The 18,762-nt window shown below is 44.4% G+C and overlaps 1 protein-coding gene across 1 annotated transcript in view; it reads right to left on the bottom strand.

Moving 5' to 3' along the window:
- The window catches only part of LOC147596669 (nuclear cap-binding protein subunit 1-like), a 126,172-nt gene that overhangs the window by 73,777 nt on the left and 33,633 nt on the right, over nt 1-18,762 (bottom strand). The window contains exon 10 of the mRNA XM_086769722.1: nt 13,310-13,373. Within this exon, the coding sequence (XP_086625848.1) occupies nt 13,310-13,373 (64 nt within the window). The remainder of the gene's footprint in view (nt 1-13,309; nt 13,374-18,762) is intronic.

Below are 18,762 nucleotides of genomic sequence, written 5' to 3'. Positions count from 1 at the left end.
TTATTCTCGTAGTTTCAAAGATGCAGAAAAACGCTATTCCACTTGGGAAAAGGGTCTTTTTGTTGTAAGCATTGCCCTTCGGGAAGTAGAAAGAATCATTCATAAACAAGCAATTATCCTAAGGGGACCATTCAAAGTGATAAAGCTGGTTCTATCAGGAACTCCTCCTCCTGATGGAATAGCCCAGCGTGCCTCCATTCGGAAATGGTATGCTCAAATTGAGCACTATTGTACTATTTTTCAAATAACTGAAGGGACCCCTAAAATCCTTCCCCTACAGGAGGAGACCACTCCCGAAGTGGAAAATAATACCCTTTCCCCCATTATTCAAGTTGCTCCTCCATTTTCAGAGCAATTACAGAATGTTTGGTTTACTGATGACTCATCCAAACGGGAAGGAAGAGTTTGGAAATATCGAGCAGTGGCTCTCCAGATAGGAACAGGCAACAAAATAATCACAGGAGAAGGTAGCGCACAAGTTGGAGAATTGATAGCTGTATGGAGTGTGTTTGATCGGGAATCAGCGGCATTGATCCCTGTACATATATATATATATACAGACTCCTTTGCAGTGTTTAAAGGATGTACCGAATGGCTTCCCTTTTGGGAACAGAATAATTGGGAAGTAAATAGGACACCTGTTTGGCAAAAGGAAAAATGGCAGGAAATCTCTTCTATAGCAAAAAAGGGGACCTTCCTGGTAGGGTGGGTGGCCTCCCACCAGGAAGATGATACCCCAACAAGCCGCTGCAATGGCAAAGTCGATGAATTGGCTAAATTGGCAACACTGCAAACAGAAGCCTTGGTAGAAAAATGGGACAGACTCTTGGAGTGGCTGCATGTAAAACGAGGCCACACCGGAGCACACGATCTTTATCGAGAAGCGGCTAGCAGAGGGTAGCCAGTGACCCGAGAAATGTGTCGCACCTGCATTTCTGCGTGTGAACAATGCCGTGTGCGATTGGAAAGGCATCCTTTAGAACAACCTCCCCTATATTTACGTGATGGAAAAGGCCTTTAGGACACTTGGCAAATTGATTATATAGGACCTTTCTGGAAATCTGAAGGAAAACAGTATGTATTAGTCGGAGTGGAGGTAGTATCAGGGTTGGTACAGGCAGAGGCATTCTCCCGAGCCACAGGTATCAATACAGTCAAAGCCCTCAAAATGTGGCTTAGTTCCCTCCCTAAACCCCAATCTATCCAGTCAGATAATGGATCACACTTTACAGCAGTGATAGTTCAAGACTGGGCCAAAGAAGAAGGGATCAAATGGATATTCCATACGCCTTATTACCCACAGGCCAATGGCATAGTTGAGAGAACCAATGGCCTTCTTAAACGGTTTCTGAAACCCCAAGAGACAAATTGGGCCAGTAGACTGTGGGACGCTGTCTGACGAGTAAACGACCGGTGGGGAATAAACGGGTGCCCCAGACTCACAGCCTTTTGTCCAAAACCCCCCTCATTAGTACCTGCCATCTCGGGCCCTGACCACAAACGTAACCCTTCCCATTTTCTGGGACAACCTGTTTTGGTCGAGCTACCCACCATCGGAACTGTACCACTGGTACTCACTAGCCCTCTGAACATACATGCATGGAAGGCAAGAGATGCCTCTGGGAAGGAACATAAAATTAACACCTGATGGATAGTTCCTTCATTTTAGATGATGGAACAAGTAGAAACACCCCCCACCGCCCCGACTCTCGCCTCTCAGTCATTTTTTGTTGGTTTTTTTTTTCTTCTTCCTCTTTTTCTTTTTCTTCTTCACTTCCTCTTTCTCTCCCCCAAGAAGGTTCTGTTTTATCTCGTTTGTAGGAGGAAGAAAGCACCAGACCAGAACCCGACACGCCTGCAGAGGAAGTCATAGAACCTATCAGTGAAGATGTCTGTAAACACCGTTTTCCTCTCTATTATATTGCTCTGGGGACTTATCCAAGGTGGGGAAGAGGCGCCAGCTCATTCACCCCTCTACCTACAAAATTCCTTTGACAATAATGAGTTTATTTTGTTAGCAAAATCTGTGAGTGAAGCTTTTAACCTAAGCCATTGCTGGGTGTGTGGAGGACCTCTAGGACTATCAAGCTGGTCATGGACCTCTGTGCCCCTTACGCCAGGACAAATCATGAGCAATTACAGCGAGATTAATGACACCACTTGGGACGATTCTGAAACATGGCCAGTCCAATTCCCTGCTGTAGGTAGATATTGTTTAAGTCACACCCAAAAAGGAGGAGTCAGTGTGGGGAAAAGCAAATGTCAGTGGACACTCGCATATAAGTTAATTAGCAAAGATATTAGTCTTAGTATATGGATGTGGGTTAATGAAGCCGGACACAGTAAGAACTTTGGGGGATTTTGGTCAAATAAAAATGAATCCTTTGACATTCGGTGGCCCAACGGCCGACGTTATTCAGACTTGTGAGTGGAAAAATGACACGGGTGCTTGGTACTGCACTGGACAGACATAGTCAGCTGGTAAAACATAACACCACCTTCTTTAGCCCTTTAGGAAACTATAATACAACCTACTTGCAACACCCACGAACAGCAGCTGGACCATTTGCTGGAGGGGTCAGAGCCAGAAAAGGACATTACTGGATCTGTGGACACACTGCCTACAAAATGCTACCAGCAAACTAAACTGGTCAGGGGTTTGTTATATTGGAATTATCTGGCCTCTATTTTTCCTGCTTTCAGAAGCAGAGAGTCCCCAACTAGGAGTGAAACTGTATGATAATTTAGGTGATGAAGGTGTTGCACGCAATAAGCGAGCTATCGAGATTGACATAGGTGGAACACAAAAATGGGGGAAAAATGAGTGGCCTCCTGAGAGGATAATACAGCATTATGGGCTGGACACTTGGAATCCTACTGAATTGTTAACAGGGGCTCGGGAACCAATTTATAACCTGAACCGCATAATTCGCTTGCAGGCAGTTTTGGAAATCATTACCAACAAAACTGCCGATGCTATAGATCTCTTGAATCAACAATCTCGAGAGATGCACACTGCGATCTTGCAACACCGCATGGTTTTGGATTATTTGTTGGCTGAAGAGGGAGGAGTATGTGGGAAGTTAAATATTTCTAATTGTTGTTTAAAAATAAGGGATGTAGGTGAGGTGGTTCTACAACTAACCTCAGATATCAGAAAACTAGCCCATGTCCCCACTCAGACATGGAATGGCTGGGATGGTGATTTGTGGTCCTGGCTACCAGGAACACTATGGATGAAATGACTTTTATTTTATTTGCTATGTGGGTTAGCAGCCTTAATGTTTTTGCTTTGTATTATACCGTGCCTAATTCAATTAATCCAAAGCGTGGTGACTCGCATGCAAGCGGTCACTGTGACTTCACCCGATGGGGTTAAACATATCAGATTTGTACGGCAAACCAAACACGTAACTGTTAGAATCATATAACTTTGAAGGCAAACCTGGAAACCTACCTAAAACTTTTTTTTTTTAGGAAAGTATTGGGACTCACGAGGTGGGAAAAACATTATTGATATTTAAATCTATGGTTTTGATGATTACTATAGTCATGGTTAATCTATTAATCTTTATTTGTGTTATATGTATGATTTTGAATAGGTTATTTGACATCATTGGATCTGTGAACATCATATCCACAAATTGCTATATGTGACCTGGATTAAGATATGTTACCTTGGGGTGGTTGATATTAAAAATGAAGAAACCCCTCAACGTATCATACAACAATATAAACCCATTTTGTGGCCATATATATATTATAAGCATAACTAAGTCACTTCACCACCCCCTTCCCTCTTCCTTTTTTTTTTTTTCCCTTTTCCCCCTTCAACCTTGGTGAGCGATGCTGAGCCACGGGGTGGTGATAGAGACTGAAAAGGTTAATTAATGTCTCAACATCGCTAGACGATGGAAAGATATGAGATGTTGGTTGGTTGGTTATTTTTTTTTGTTTTGTTTTCTTTTGGTTAGTTTTTTTTTTTCTTTTGGAACCACCATGGGTCCACGGGGTGATATAAAATTGACAGCAAACTTATAGTGTCATTGTTTATTGACTGTGCTCTGAGTTGGAGGCGTGGAAATCCATTTTCCTGCTGTGTATCCAGACCCCAGTTCCGGTGGACCAAAATTCCACAGCCACAAGCTCCACAAGGACTTGGTCACCAGCCTCACCAAAAAGCAAAAACTGAACTGTTTTGCCAAAGAAAAAAATGGTTGCAAAAAATGAACAAAATGCTTAATATTTTCATGGTGCTTTATCTTGGGGCATTTATGATGTTGTGCATTGCTATAGTTTTGTTGGTTTATCTTTGTTTACCTTCTGATTGTCCTTGTAAACAATTACTTGCTTCTTCTGATCCCCCAGAGCCATAAGCCTCGAACTTGGCCTGGGACAAATTTTCAGTTGTGTAAGATAAATGTTGATATGTTAATGTTCTGGTTTTGTAATTTACTTAGATAAGATACTGTTAATTAAATCGAAGTATCTAGCATTTATATCTCTTTGTACACTGACTGATAAACAATAATGTTCAGAATTGCATATATCTTTTTTTTCTTTTATTTATTCTTCTTCTCTTTTTTATTATTTTCTTTCTCCTTTCCTCTATCATTTATGCCACCACGGACCACGGAACTCCGTCCCTGAGGCAACAATGTTGAGCCATGGGGTGGTGTAAAAGACTGTGTCAAAAATTTGTCTCAACATTGTTGAAACACTGGGCCACCACCCAAGCAATGGCTTCCCGTTATCTTGCAAGGCAACTCCTGTTGTCTTGCAAACCTGAATGCAGAGCTGGTTCTGAGAAATCTAGCCCTAGCCCCCAGCACGAGCCCAGAGATACATATCGCCCGGTAATGGATCACCCGGTAATGGGCGTGCATATTGCCACCAGGTGAGGGGTGCGGCTAGGAAAACCAGCTCTCGAAATGCAATGAAAACAACCAACATAAAAAGGGACATTTCTGGACTGAGACAGAGAGACTTCTTCTACACTTTGAGACTTCTTCTACACTTCTTCGACACTACAGACTCAGACTTCTTCTTCTACGCTTCTACACTTCACTTCATTCAACGGAATACACATTTGCCGGAATACACATCCACGGAACCGACATCGAGACGACCAACACCGGACGGATCGTCACCCCATCGAGTGAACTGAACTGTCGGGACGCTGCAGCTCCGTGGTGGTAGCTATTACAACCGAAACTATTTTCCTTCTTTCCTTCCTTTCTCTCCTTTCTCTTCCATTTACAAACTTCTTGTCGGGTTAATAAAGCTACCTGGCACTTGACTCCGTTTTGAGTCTTAATTCTGTTCCCGAGAATACGAACAAAACCACGCTCTGGTGTGTGAGAGGTCGGTCCAGCCGCCCCTAGCCCCCCAGACTTGTCTGAGGTCGGCTAGAACGCAAGGGGGCCTTCCTCTCGTCCGAAATCGGAACATGACAGGGAAGCAACTTCTAGCAGTTTCCTACAGAAGCTACCACCTTAGGCCCCCCCCCTTACTAAACAAAACCACAACAACTGCAAAGGTTAAAAATTCACCAAACAGTGTTTACCTTAAATGATTTGCAGAAATTGCTGGGAACTATCAACTGGATATGCCCAGTGTTAGGTCTTTCTACAGAGATGCTCTCGCCTCTATTTCAAATGCTTAAGGGGGATCTGGATTTAACCTCTCCTAGGAGATTAACTCCAGAAGCACAAACAGCATTACAAAGTGTTGCAACAAATTCAGGTTACCCAAGCCGATTGATGTGACTCCAATTTGCCTTTAAATGTATATGTATTTGCAGGAAGGATGAAGCCTAAAGCATTAATAGGCCAACAAGTGGAACAGCAGCTTCTACGAATAGAATGGATCTTTTTATCCCATACAGGCAAAAAGACGCTGACTACCTGGGCAGAGCAATTAGCACAGTTGGTAGTTAAAAGTAGGACTTGGCTTCATTAATTAACAGGGCAAGATGTACAAGAGCTGTACTTGCCACTCACTATGGAACAGTTGAATTGGCTATGGCAGTTTAGCAACCATTTTAACTATGCCATGGCAGGATTCACAGGGCAGATATGTATTCATTGGCCTAAGCAACCTATGCTGCAATTTTTAGGAGAACTGATGTTGTATCCAGCAACTCATCTAAGTTACACTCCCATAAAAAATGCCTTGATAGTATTTACAGATGGATCGGGAAAAATGCACAAATCTGTAATTGTTTGGAAGCAAGATGGTGAATGGCATCATGATGTACAATTGGTAGAAGGTTCAACTCAAATTGTAGAACTTGCAGCAGTAGTGCGAGCTTTGTATAAGTGGAAAGATGAATCCTTCAGTATTGTCTCCGATTCTGCCTATGTGGTCAATGTAGTACAATGCCCTGAACAGGCAATGTTAAGGGAAATTGATAATCCTTTGTTGTATGACCAGTTTCAACAGCTATTATTGTTATTACATCTGTGGGATCATCCTTACCTTATTGTACATCTGAGAGCTCACACCTTGCTTCCAGGACCTGTCACAGAAGGTAACACAAGAGCAGATGCTCTCACTAATGTGGCCCTCGTTCCAAACACACTCATGCAGGCCAAGCTGTCCCATGAGATTTATCAAAAACTCTACAGCCCTTCAATGACAATTTAAGCTGACACGGGAACAAGCTTGGGCAATTGTGCGTTCCTGTAGCAGCTGCCAGAACACAATTATGCCACCTTTATATGGGGTTAATTTGCGTGGTTTGTGCCCTCAAGAATTATGGCAATCTGATATAACTCATGTCCCGTCATTTGGCTGACACAAATATGTACATGTAACTATTGATACCCATTCCAGCTTATTGTTTGCCTCGGCTCATACAGGAGAATGTGCTCGAGATGTTTGCCAACATTGGATGTCAGCGTTTGCTTTCATGGGGGTTCCCATGCATATAAAAACAGATAATGGGCCAGCGTATGCTTCTCGCGCAGTCCAAACCTTCCTTGCTCTTTGGGGCATTGAGCATGTTAGTGGTATCCCACATAACCCCACTGGACAGGCCATCATTGAATGTGCCCATGGTACACTTAAAAATATGCTGTTAAAACAAGGAGGGGGAATGGAAGAGAAATCTGCAAATGAGAAGTTAGCGAAAGAAATGTATGTGCTCAATTTTCTAAATCGTTGGAGTGACAATTCTTCCCCAATACAGAAACATTTTGGATCATCTACTGTACATGAGGCCACCCGAGGGCAAGCTCCGGTGATGGTTAAGAATCTGGAAACAGGCAATTGGGAAGGACCATTTCCTCTTATGACGTGGGGGAAAGGATATGCTTGTGTCTCTACAGGAGCAGTGAACAAGTGGATCCCTGAACGATGGGTACGACCAGCGCTCCAAGCTGCCTTGTGTTCATCGGAGTGTTAACAAGCTGTATGGCACCTCCATGGACATCAGTCACAGAAAGAAGATCTATTTTTTTTTTTTAACTAATCAGAAGCTAATGTTATCAGAGGAGTAATGATTGTAACATATATACATTGCAATGATACAGTGTGGTGTAATCATGCGAGCATGAACATATCAAAATCCAGCAATACTTCAATTGACTTCTTTACAAAACAGGACTGCTGTTAGCTGGTGAGCACATACTTGACAGGCCTTGTTGCATGTGCTGGCCACACATGCAGCAATGTCTAGTATTATTAACACAAAGTTATGGTTGTTAGGATTTTGATGGGTTTTGCTGCATGACTGGAATTGTTATGGTTGTAGAATGGATTATGTTGCTCTTGGAAAGAACTGTTATTGGTCATGGCATGTATTCTCCCTTGTATTTTATGATATCTCTGTACTGTGAAAACAAGAAGGGGGAGTTGTTGGGGGTGATGAATATCCAGAAGCCCTGGGCTTGAAAAATAAGGGACTTGCTAAGAGAAGCAAAATCGAGGACATCTGGTGGTGGGAAAAAGATAAGGGACACCTGGTGGTGGTTAGAGGAACTATGGGTTTAAAAGCATGGAAGCAGTAGGAATAATGGGCTCTCTGCCTAGCTTGCAGTAGAGTCTGAGACCACGACTGAGCCTTTGCTCTAACAACCGGACTATACTCTAACAACTGGAATATGCTCTAAAAAACTACGCACTGATATCTGATCTAGCAACGTATTAAATGAAAGACAGGTATTTAACATGAGAAAAAAGTTGCATGAATGTGACATCTGTACCTTTCTTATAGCACTGCATTTGCTTTATTCCCACTTTAAAAAAGTTATATAAGGGAATTTGCATGTCTGTTAGGCAAAAATCTGCTCCTATCCTCAGGATAAAAAAACAGAGAAAAAAAATATAAAGGCTGATCTACTTGAGACATTACATAGGACCATGTTTTTGAAATTCATCGTGTTCATTATCAAATGTTCAGATATAAGTTTCAAATGAGCATATCACATACTTGAGGGGGGATCACCTGGAAGATCAGGACACTGATGACATACCCAGACTCTGTAAAGCTTAAGTTCTAAGTTAAGTTTTAAGTTCTTATGTTGTTTTGACACTTTGGTTTGACAGAGACCAATAATACTATCACATATATCTATGTGGAGCTATTAAGAAAAAGAAGCCATGCTTCAGAGTATTTCACACAGACTACAGAGTAGTATGGAGAATTCTGGGCTTGGTCTTATGAACTTTAAATGCTTAAGATCCTGCAGGCAATTAATCCTTTCAGTCACTACTACAAGTGGGTTTATTTGAAAAGGGACAGAGTGCTTTCAAGTTTATATTTACTTCTGCCTTGCAAATAAATGTGTTGTTTTAGCATTTAGAAAATATCAGTTAGGCTAAATTATATCTATTGCTCTTTGTCTCTCTGTGAAGCAAGGGAAATCTCTTAGAGATGTTTATTATATTGTAGTTGAAGGCAATGTATTAACAAATTGACAGGCAGGTCTTACAAGGAAACAGCAACAAGCAAATAGAATACAAGGCTGCAGAATTCACATTAAAGTTTAAAACACTGCAGCTCTGTTGAAAACATTTATAGACAAGAAATAAGGTTAGTATTCCAAAAAGAAGTTCAAATACTTGGGAGGGTAAGCAAGGAAATTAGCAGTTATGCTCAAATAGTTTGTATATCAGCTTTCCATTTCTTCTCAGTAAAGGGACAGGCAAGGAAGGAGAGGCAGGGGGCTTGCCATTTGTGCAAAAAAAAAAAAAAAAAAAAAAATGATTTATTGCACAGAGCTGTCTTTGAAAGACAGGGATGAACAGGTTGAGAGCTTATGGGTGAAAATTAGAAGCCAAGTCAACAAAGGAAATCTCATGGCTAGTGTCTACTACAGGCTACCTGAACAAGGGGAGGATGTTGACAAAGTGTTCTTACTTCAACTACCAGAAGTATCACACTCACAGGCTCTGATCCTGCTGGGGGACTTCAGTCACCCTGACATCTACTGGAAAAGCAGTACAGCAAGCTGTACACAGTCCAGGAGACTCCTGGAGTGTGTTGAGGATAACTTTTTAATCCACATGACAGACAGCCCAAACAGAGTAGAAGTGTTACTGGACCTGATGGTCACCACCACAGATGAGCTACTTGGAGAGGTCAAGATTGGTGGCAGCCTTGGCTGCAATGATCACGCCCTGGTGGAATTCATGATCTCGAGGGATATGGGCCAGGTAAAGAGTAAAGTCAAGATTCTGAATTTTAGGAGAGCAAACTTTCAGGTGTTTAAAGAACAAGTGGATGGGATGCCCAGAAAATTACCCTCAGGGATAAAGAAGCTGAAGGGAGCTGGTAGCTCTTTAAGGATGCTTTTCTCAGAGCACAAGAGCTTTCAATTCCCATGCGTAAGGAATTGGACAAGGAAGGCAGGAGACCAGCATGGCTGAGTAAGGACCTTCTGGTCGAGCTGAAGTGCAAGAAGAAAACGCGTGGGTAGTGGAAGCAGGGACACGCGTGCTGGGAAGAATATAGGGATGCTGCCCGGGTGTGCAGGGATGGGATCAGGAAAGCCAAGGCACAGCTGGAGCTGAATTTGGCAAGGGATGTGAAGAATCCTAAGAAGGGCTCCTACAGGTGTGTTGGTCAGAAAAGGAAGACTAAAGAAAGTGTACACCACCCTTGCTTCCACCCCCCTCTGATAAATAAGACAGGAGAGCTAGTGACAACCGACACGGAGAAGGCTGAGGTACTCAATGATTTTTTTCCTCCATTTTCACTGTTCCCACATCTCTCAAGTCCCTGAATTTGACAGTAGGGACTAGGAGAATGAAGTCCCTCCCATCGTAGAAGAGCAGGTTCGAGATCACCCAAGGAACCTGAACATATACAAGTCCCAGGGTCCTGAGGGAACTGGCAGACATAGTTGCCAAGCCACTCTCCATCATATTTGAAAAGTCATGCCAGTCAGGTGAATTCCCCAGTGACTGTTAAAAAGGGAATATCACACTCATTTTTTTAAAAGGGTAAAAAAGAGGACCCTGGGAACAACTGACCAGTCAGCCTCACATCTGGGCCCGGTAAAATCATAGAGCAGATCCTCCTGGAAGCTATGTCAAAGCATATGGAAGACAGGGAGGTGATTTGAGACAGCCAACATGACTTCACCAAGGACAAATCATGCCTGACTACTCTAGTGGCATTCTACAATGGAGTGACTGCATCAGTGGACAAGGGAAGAGCAACTGATGCCCTCTACCTGGGACTTCTGTAAGGCCTTTGACACAGGCCCCCACAACATTCTTACTGCTCAATTGGAGAGATATTCATTTGATGGCTGGACTGTTAGATGGATAAGGAATTGGCTGTATGGCTGCATTCAAAGAATTACAATCAACAGGTCACTGCTCAAATGGAAACCAGTGACGAGTGGTGTCCCTCAAGGGTCCGTACTGGGACTAATACTGTTTAATATTTTAATTAATGTCATAGCTAGTGGGATTGAGTGCATTCTCAGCAAGTTTGCAGATGACACCAAGCTGAGTGATGTGTTCGACATGCTGGAGGGAATGGATGCCATCCAGAGGGACCTTGACAGGTTGGAGAATTGGGCCCACGCGGCCCTCATGAAGTTTCACAAGGCCAAGTGCAAGGTCCTGCACCTGGGTCAGGCAATCCCCAATATCAGTACAGACTGAGGGATGAATGGATTGAGAGTAGCCCTGAAGAGAAGGACTTGGGGATACTTGTGGATGAAAAATTGGACATGAGCCAGCAATGTGTGCTTGCAGTCCAGAATGCCAATCGTATCCTAGGCTGCATCAGAAGAAGCGTGGTCAGTAGGTCGAGGCAGGTGATTCTCTCCCTCTGCTCCACTCTTCTTTGACCCCACCTGGAGTAATGTGTCTAGCTCTGAGGTCCCCTGTACAAGAAAGACATGGACCTGTTAGAGTGGGTCCAGAGGAGGGCCACAAAAACGATCAGAGGGCTGGAGCACCTCTCCTATGAGGACAGGCTGAACAACCTGAAAGGCAGGTTGTTCAGCCTGGAAAAGGCTCCAGGGAGACCTTATAGCAGTCTTTCAATAGATAAAGGGGGCTTATAAAAAAGATGGAGAGAGACTTTTTACTAAGGCCTGCAGACAGGACAAGGGGCAATGGTTTAAACTGAAAGAGGGTAGGTTTAGACTAGATATTAGGAAGAAATTCTTTACAACGAGGGTGGTGAAACACTGGAACAGGTTGCCCAGCAAAGCTGTAGATGCCCCATCCCTGGAAGTGTTCAAGGTCAGGCTGGATGGGGCTTTGAGCAACCTGATCTAGTGAAAGTTAGCAGGCAACAGTGACCTGCCATGGCAGGGGGGTTGGACTAGATTATCTTTAAGGCTCCTTCCAACTCAAACCATTCTATTAATATAAGAATTTGATCTATACAAACTTTGGTTATTTTCAGATTTGATGAATTTCTGAATCAAGTAATTTTTCAGGGCCTTTAAGTAGTCTGTTTAATCATGATCTGTGATAATTATTTTTGGAAGTAATGTGTAGCTGAGCATAAAGTAATATTCTGTAAAACAGTTGTACAAACTCCTGAGGTGTTAAGGTCCCTGAAAGTACTTAGATGTTAACAGCAGAAAAACTTTACTAACTCTAAGATTTCTCTTAACTGAACTTGGAGTACAGAAAAGGTCTCAAGTTGACCAAAACTAAGTTGCAGGGCGTTCAGAATATTTGGGGTTTTGGTGCAAAGTTGAATAGTTAAACTCATCTCGATTAAGGTAAGCATTCCACAATCTTATGACTTCATAGAATCATAGAATCATAGAATGGTTAGGGTTGGAAGGGACCTTCAAAGGTCATCTAGTCCAACCCCCCTGCAAGGAGCAGGGACATCCCTGACTAGATCAGGTTGCTCAGAGCCTCATCCACCCTGGCCTTGAACGTTTCCAGGGATGGGGCCTCCACCACCTTTCTGGGCAACCTGTTCCAGTGTTCTATAGCTCGCATCGTACTCCAGGTGGGGTCTCACCAGGGCAGAGTAGAGGGGGAGAATCACCTCCCTCGACCTGCTGGCCACGCTCCTCTTGATGCAGCCCAGGATGTGGTTGGCCTTCTGGGCCGCAAGGGCGCATTGCCTGCTCATGTTGAGCTTCTCCTTCACCAGCACTCCCAAGTCCTTCTCCTCAGGACTTCTTGCAATTAGCTCTGAATTTTGTTTCTAATTGCCTCTTTTTAAGTTTTTCACATGACAATTTGCTGTTATTACTGCAATCACTTTTATTCTTTTAACTTGAGACAGAAGTTTTTGAAGCAAATCTTGTACAGCTCTGTATCTTGTTAGCAGTTCACTGAAAGGAGGCAGCAAGAGGAAAAACTACATTCCTATTCCAATATATATTTATGGTTATTTAAAAGCCTCCCACTTGAAGGAGAAAACATACCACCATTTCACAATAAATGCCTTTCAGGGGCATTGGTATACAATTCATCCAAGTGACTTAGAAGATCACTAAAATAAGACTAACTTAAAAGGTCTTGTGAATAAAAGTTACTTAAGTGCAGTCATTTCCAAGACAGTCTAGCACATCAGAGTGATTAACACAGAGAAACATTCAAGAACAGCTTGAGAAATACCACAACTTAGAATGCTGTTGCACTGTAAGATCCTCATTCCTGAACAAGGCTCCTAAACATCACATAAATAAATAACAACAGTAATAATAATAATAGTCAAATTTATTATTTAATCTGTTCAAAGCTGTTGCACTTTAAGTCAGCAGGATAAGACTGGAGACTCCTAAATCATACTGAAATTTAATAGATCCATCATGGAGTTAATTGAGGTTTGTTACTTTGGAAATAAAGAGGTTATCTGTAAAACACATACCTCTACTATGTGGTAGTTCAAGGGGATCTTATTATTTCCTGGATAGCTCAACAACTGTGCAGCACTGTAAATTAACAGATGCATTTAGTTTAAACTGAAACATGGAAAAAATGATGTAGATACTAAACAGACATGAAATACATAATTCTTTACAAAAGTTTGCCCTTATGAAGCAGGTAAAATAAGCAGAGCTCAAAGACCGACATTGTCTATTCATCCACAGAACATATACAAAAAGCCTGGCACAAGCTCTTAACAGCAGTACCTGAACCATGGTTTGGAGAGACACATTTCATCTCCATACCCAAGCAATGCTTGAACATAGACTGCTAAACAAAATGCAGTTTTGCATCAACCCTCATGGTGACCTGTGATGCTGTCATCTGTCCACTAAAGGACAAACTACATTGGTATATCAGGAAAAAAATTTAAAAATTTCAAATAATAGATTTGCTTTCCAGTCATTCTCAACCCATCAAACTAATGGGCTACAGAAGACATACTAGTGTTACAAACGAATTAATTAAAAGATACAGCATCACCAATTATTTATAAAAATTTGTTAAAAAATGCTATTTTTTCAAATTTTAGCTTTCTAGCACTTTTTATAACATCCCTCTAGTCTTACTTTCTTTGAGGAAATAAAGAAGTCCCTTTCATTAACTTCAACAGCGCTGGATTTCTAGTCTCTGTTGAGTCAAAAAGGTGTAATGAAAAACTTACAATACATATCCGTACCAAAAAAAATACTATTCCTGCTTAATTTTTGCAGAGTATACCCAGTTTGTTGGCTCTTACTTGAGAGCAAGAGAGAGATAAATATCTGTAGTAAATTATCTGGGTTACCAATTACCCATAAAATATATTATTTCAGCAGAAATAAAGAAATCTAACTGGATTGTTGCCTGGCAGCAAAAAGAACTGCAAGTGTGTCGTAGTTCAGCCCCGATCGGGACCAGACTACGCAGTCTCTCTCTCGCTCCAGCGTGGGGTCCCTCCCACGGGCCACAGTCCTTCGTGAAACTGCTCCGGCGTGGGTCATCTCTTCCACGGGGTGCAGTCCCTCCAGAACAGCTGTCCCAGCGGGCCCTCCACGGGCCACAGCTGCCTTCAGGCCTCCACCTGCTCCGGCGTGGGGTCCTCCACGGGCTGCAGGTGGATCTCTGCCCCTCCGTGGACCTCCATGGGCTGCAGGGGGACAACCCGCTCCACCATGGTCTTCACCACGAGTTGCAGAGGAATCTTGGCCAGAAGCCGTATTACTCCTCCCCCTCCTTCTGAACTGACCTTGGCATCTGCAGCCTTTCCTCACAACAGGCTGGCAGACGCCTCTCAGGATCCTTTTTACATCTTATTCACTTCTCATCTCCTCTCCACTTCTTGCAGCCGGGCCGGGCCGAGTTGGGCCCAGTTGGCTGCCCGGCGGGAGGCCAGAGGGTGAGGCCTGCAAGGCCCATGAGGCTCGCGCCTCCCCCTCTCTGCCCCCCGCTCAGCTGCTTCACATCTTCTCCTCCTCTTTTTCCTGTTTTCCCCTACTTAAATACGTTATCGCAGAGGCGTTATCACGGGACATTCTGCTACCAATTGGCTCGGCCTTGGCCAGCAGCAGGTCCGCCCTAGGCCCGGCCGAGTCCACTGGACAAAGGGGAGCGACTTCTAGCAGTTTCCTACAGAAGCTACCACCTTAGGCCCCCCCTCACTAACAAAACCAGAACAAAGTGTTAAGACTGGCCTCAATGGAAAATGAATAGGAATGTCTGGGTGTGAAAGCACCAGAAAGAAGAAATGGAAGAAAGGCCCCGAGTACATCCTCCCCTCAAGGTTTTGCTGCTGGACTGCAGCGAGTTAAACTAACCTTGGCTAACAGCCAACACCAACTCGATGTCTAAGTGGAGACCAGTAACGAGTTGCATTCTTCAGGGGTCAATACTGGGACTGGCACAATTCAACATCTTAGTTGACAACATGGACAGTGGGATAGAGTGCACCCTCAGCAAGTTCGCCAACAACACCAAGCTGTGTGGTGCAGTCAACACGCTGGAGGGGAGGGATGCCATCCAGAGGGACCCTGACAGGCTGGAGAGATGGGCCCATGCAAACCTCATGAAGTTGAACCAGGCCAAGTGCAAGGTCCTGCACATGGGTTGGGGCAGTCCCAGGCACAAATACAGGCTGGGCGGAGAATGGATTGAGAGCAGTCTTGAGGAGGACCTGGGTGCACCAGTGGACAAGAAGCTCAACATAAGCTTGCAATGCGTGCTTGCAGCCCAGAAGGCCAATTGTGTCCTCGGCTGCATCAAGAGAAGCGTGGCCAGCAGGTCAAGGGAGGTGATTCTGCCCCTCTACTCTGCTCTTGTGAGACCCCACCTGGAGTACTGCATCCAGTTCTGCAGCCTCTGTCACAGCTTAGCACTGCTCAGGACAAAACTATGCACTCTCTCACTTACTCCACACACCTTCCAGTCAGATGGGGAGGAAAACCAATAAAGAAAAGAAGGCAAATACTTGTAGATAGAAATAAAAAAAAAGTTTAAGAGAACAACAGGAAAAAAAAACAACAAACAAACAAAACAAAAACAGAAAATACTGAAGCAGGTAATTTATAATCCAATAACTCACAGTAAATCCTGATGCCCAGCTTCCTCACTTATATACTGAGCATGATGTCAGATGGGATGGAATGGCCCTTTGGCCAATTTGGGTAAACTTACCCCAGCTGTTGGCTAATTAGTAACCTATCCCAGCTGTGTCCCCCAGCCACAGGGGCCACCAGCTCCAGTTCCTTGCCCAGCTCAGGTGAAAATGAACTCTATTCTAGCCAGAATCAGGGCCACCCTTAACATAAGAAGGACATGGACCAGTTGGAGTGATTCCAGAGGAAGGCCATGAAAATGATCAGAGGCCTGGAGCGCCTCTTCTACAAGGACAGGCTGAGAGAGTTGGGGCTGTTCAGCCTGGAGTAGAAAAGGCTGCAGGGAGACTTGATAGTGACCTTCCAATACCTAAAGGGGGCTGATAGGAAAGATGGGGAGAAACCCTTTAGCAGGGCCTGTTGGGATAGGACAAGGGCTAATGGTTTTAAAATAGAAGGAAGCAGATTCAGACTGGACATAAGGAAAAAATTTTTTACAATGCGAGTTATAGAACACTGGAACAGGTTGCCCAGAGAGGTGGTGGAGGCCCCATCCCTGGAAACGTTCAAGGCCAGGCTGGATGAGGCTCTGAGCAACCTGATCTGGTTGGAGATGTCCCTGCTCCTTGCAGGGGGGTTGGACTAGATGACTTCTGAAGGTCCCTTCCCACCCTAACTATTCTATGATTCTACCACACACATGCCCCACCCCACCCCACCCCCAGCTGCTCACTCACTTCCCTCTACCACAAGTTGGGGAGAAAAGCAAAGGAAGATGAAAAGACTTGTGGATCAAGATAATGACAGTTTAATAGGGAGAGCAAAAGCTGCACATGCAAGCAAAGCAAAAAGAGGAATTCATTCACTACTTCCCATAACCATGAACGTCTCCTCCTTTCTCCTCCTTTTCCCAAACTTTTATTGCTGAGCACAATGTCATATGTTATGGAATATCCCTTTGGTCAGTTGGGGTCAGCTGTCCTGGCTGTGTCCTCTCCCAGCCTCTCACCTGCCCCCAGCCTACTTGCTGAGGGGGCAGTGAGAGTAACAGAGGCAGCTTTGATGCTGTGCAAGCACTGCTCAGCAATAGCTAAAATATCAGTGTGTTATTAACACTGTTTTAGTCACAAATCCAAAGCACAGCACCATATGGACTGCTATGAAGAAAATTAACTCCATCCCAGACAAACTCATTACATGGCCTTAAAATAATGACTTAAAAGAGCGTTCAGCAGAGGCTCCCCCCAACCCATTTTCCTTGGGAGCTGGTTTTAAGCTAAGGTTCTTACACCTAGCCCTGCATGAGCTACACCACAGTTGTGTTGTGGCTATGCCTACATCTGAGCTTTTACCTTCCCCAATTCTGACCCACTGACTTGACCTCAGCCCTGCCTCATCACTACAGACTTGCCTAGCGATCTGAGAGGGACTGAAAGAGATAATGTGTGTTGATGTCTCAAACACTGTTGTGGGGCAGGGTGCAGTTTGCATAGGGGTGGTAGGAGTCAGGTAACACAGGAGGTGGAGGCAGTATGGGGGGGGTGGCACAGCTCCACAGGTCCATGTTACATAGTGAATCATAGAATCATAGAATGGTTAGGGTGGGAAGGGACCTTTAAAGGTCATCTAGTCCAACCCCCCTGCAAGGAGCAGGGACATCTCCAACCAGATCAGGTTGCTCAGAGCCACATCCAACCTGGCCTTGAATGTTTCCAGGGATGGGGCATCTACCACCTCTCTGGGCAACCTGTTCCAGTGTTCTACAACCCTCAGGGTAAACATTTTTTTTCCTAATATCTAAACTGAATCTACCTCCCTCTATTTTGAAACCATTACCTCTACTCCTGTCACAACAGGCCCTACTGACGAGTTTTTCCCCATCTTTCCTGTAGGGCCCCTTTAGGTATTGGAAGGCCGCTATAAGGTCTCCCCAGAGCCTCCTCTTCTCCAGGCTGAACAGCCCCAACTCTCTCAGCCTGTCCTCACAGGAGAGGTGCTCCAGCCCTCTGATCATCTTCATGGCCCTCCTCTGGACCCTCTCCAACTGGTCCATGTCCTTCTTATGTTGGGGGCCCCTGGCATGGAAAAGACTGTGATGGTTTAGCCCAAATCACCACACAGTTTCTCGCTCAACCTCCCCTTCCCCAGGGGGATGGGGGAGAGAATTGGGAAGGAAGGAAAACTCGTGGGTTGAGATAAAGACAATTTACTAAAATAAAAAGGGAAAACTACAATAATAACAGAATATAAGGATATTAAAAATATACAAAGTGAACAATATGTGTTTTCTCACCACCCGATGTCCCAATGACCGATACAGCCCGTCCTGAGCAGCGATCACAGAAACAAAACCGAGCAGCAAGCAAAGGAGCAAAAGGGAGCCAGCAAGGTAGAGGGAACGATGCCAGCAAAACGAGCAGGAAAGATGGGTGCCAGGAAGGCAGATACCCACCCTCGCCTCGCTTCTTCAGCACGTGTCACCTCTTCCTCCGGTGGCATTCCAAAATCTTTGCCTTCTGGCCAATCTGTGATTACTTCTAAGATTCCTGGGCGATTGGGGTTTCCTATTCGGGCTCGCTGTGTGATCAGTGCGACCCATTTACTCCACGTGGCATCAGTTGCTTGACGTGCAGAGGGGACCTTCCCTTTGAACATCCAGCCCAGCACTGGCAGTCGGGGTGCCAGGAGGAGCTGTGCTTCAGTACCAATCACTTCTGAAGCAGCTCGAACTCCTTCGTATGCTGCCAGTATCTCTTTTTCAGTTGGAGTATAGCAGGCCTCAGAGCCTCTATATCCCCGGCTCCAAAAGCCTAGGGGTCGA

The sequence above is a fragment of the Chlamydotis macqueenii genome, chromosome W (genome assembly GCF_036417535.1).
Source record: "Chlamydotis macqueenii isolate bChlMac1 chromosome W, bChlMac1.mat, whole genome shotgun sequence".
In the NCBI taxonomy this organism is placed as follows: domain Eukaryota; kingdom Metazoa; phylum Chordata; class Aves; order Otidiformes; family Otididae; genus Chlamydotis; species Chlamydotis macqueenii.
The sequence above is the reverse complement of the archived record's forward strand: the minus strand, read 5'-3'. Positions and strand labels throughout refer to the sequence as shown.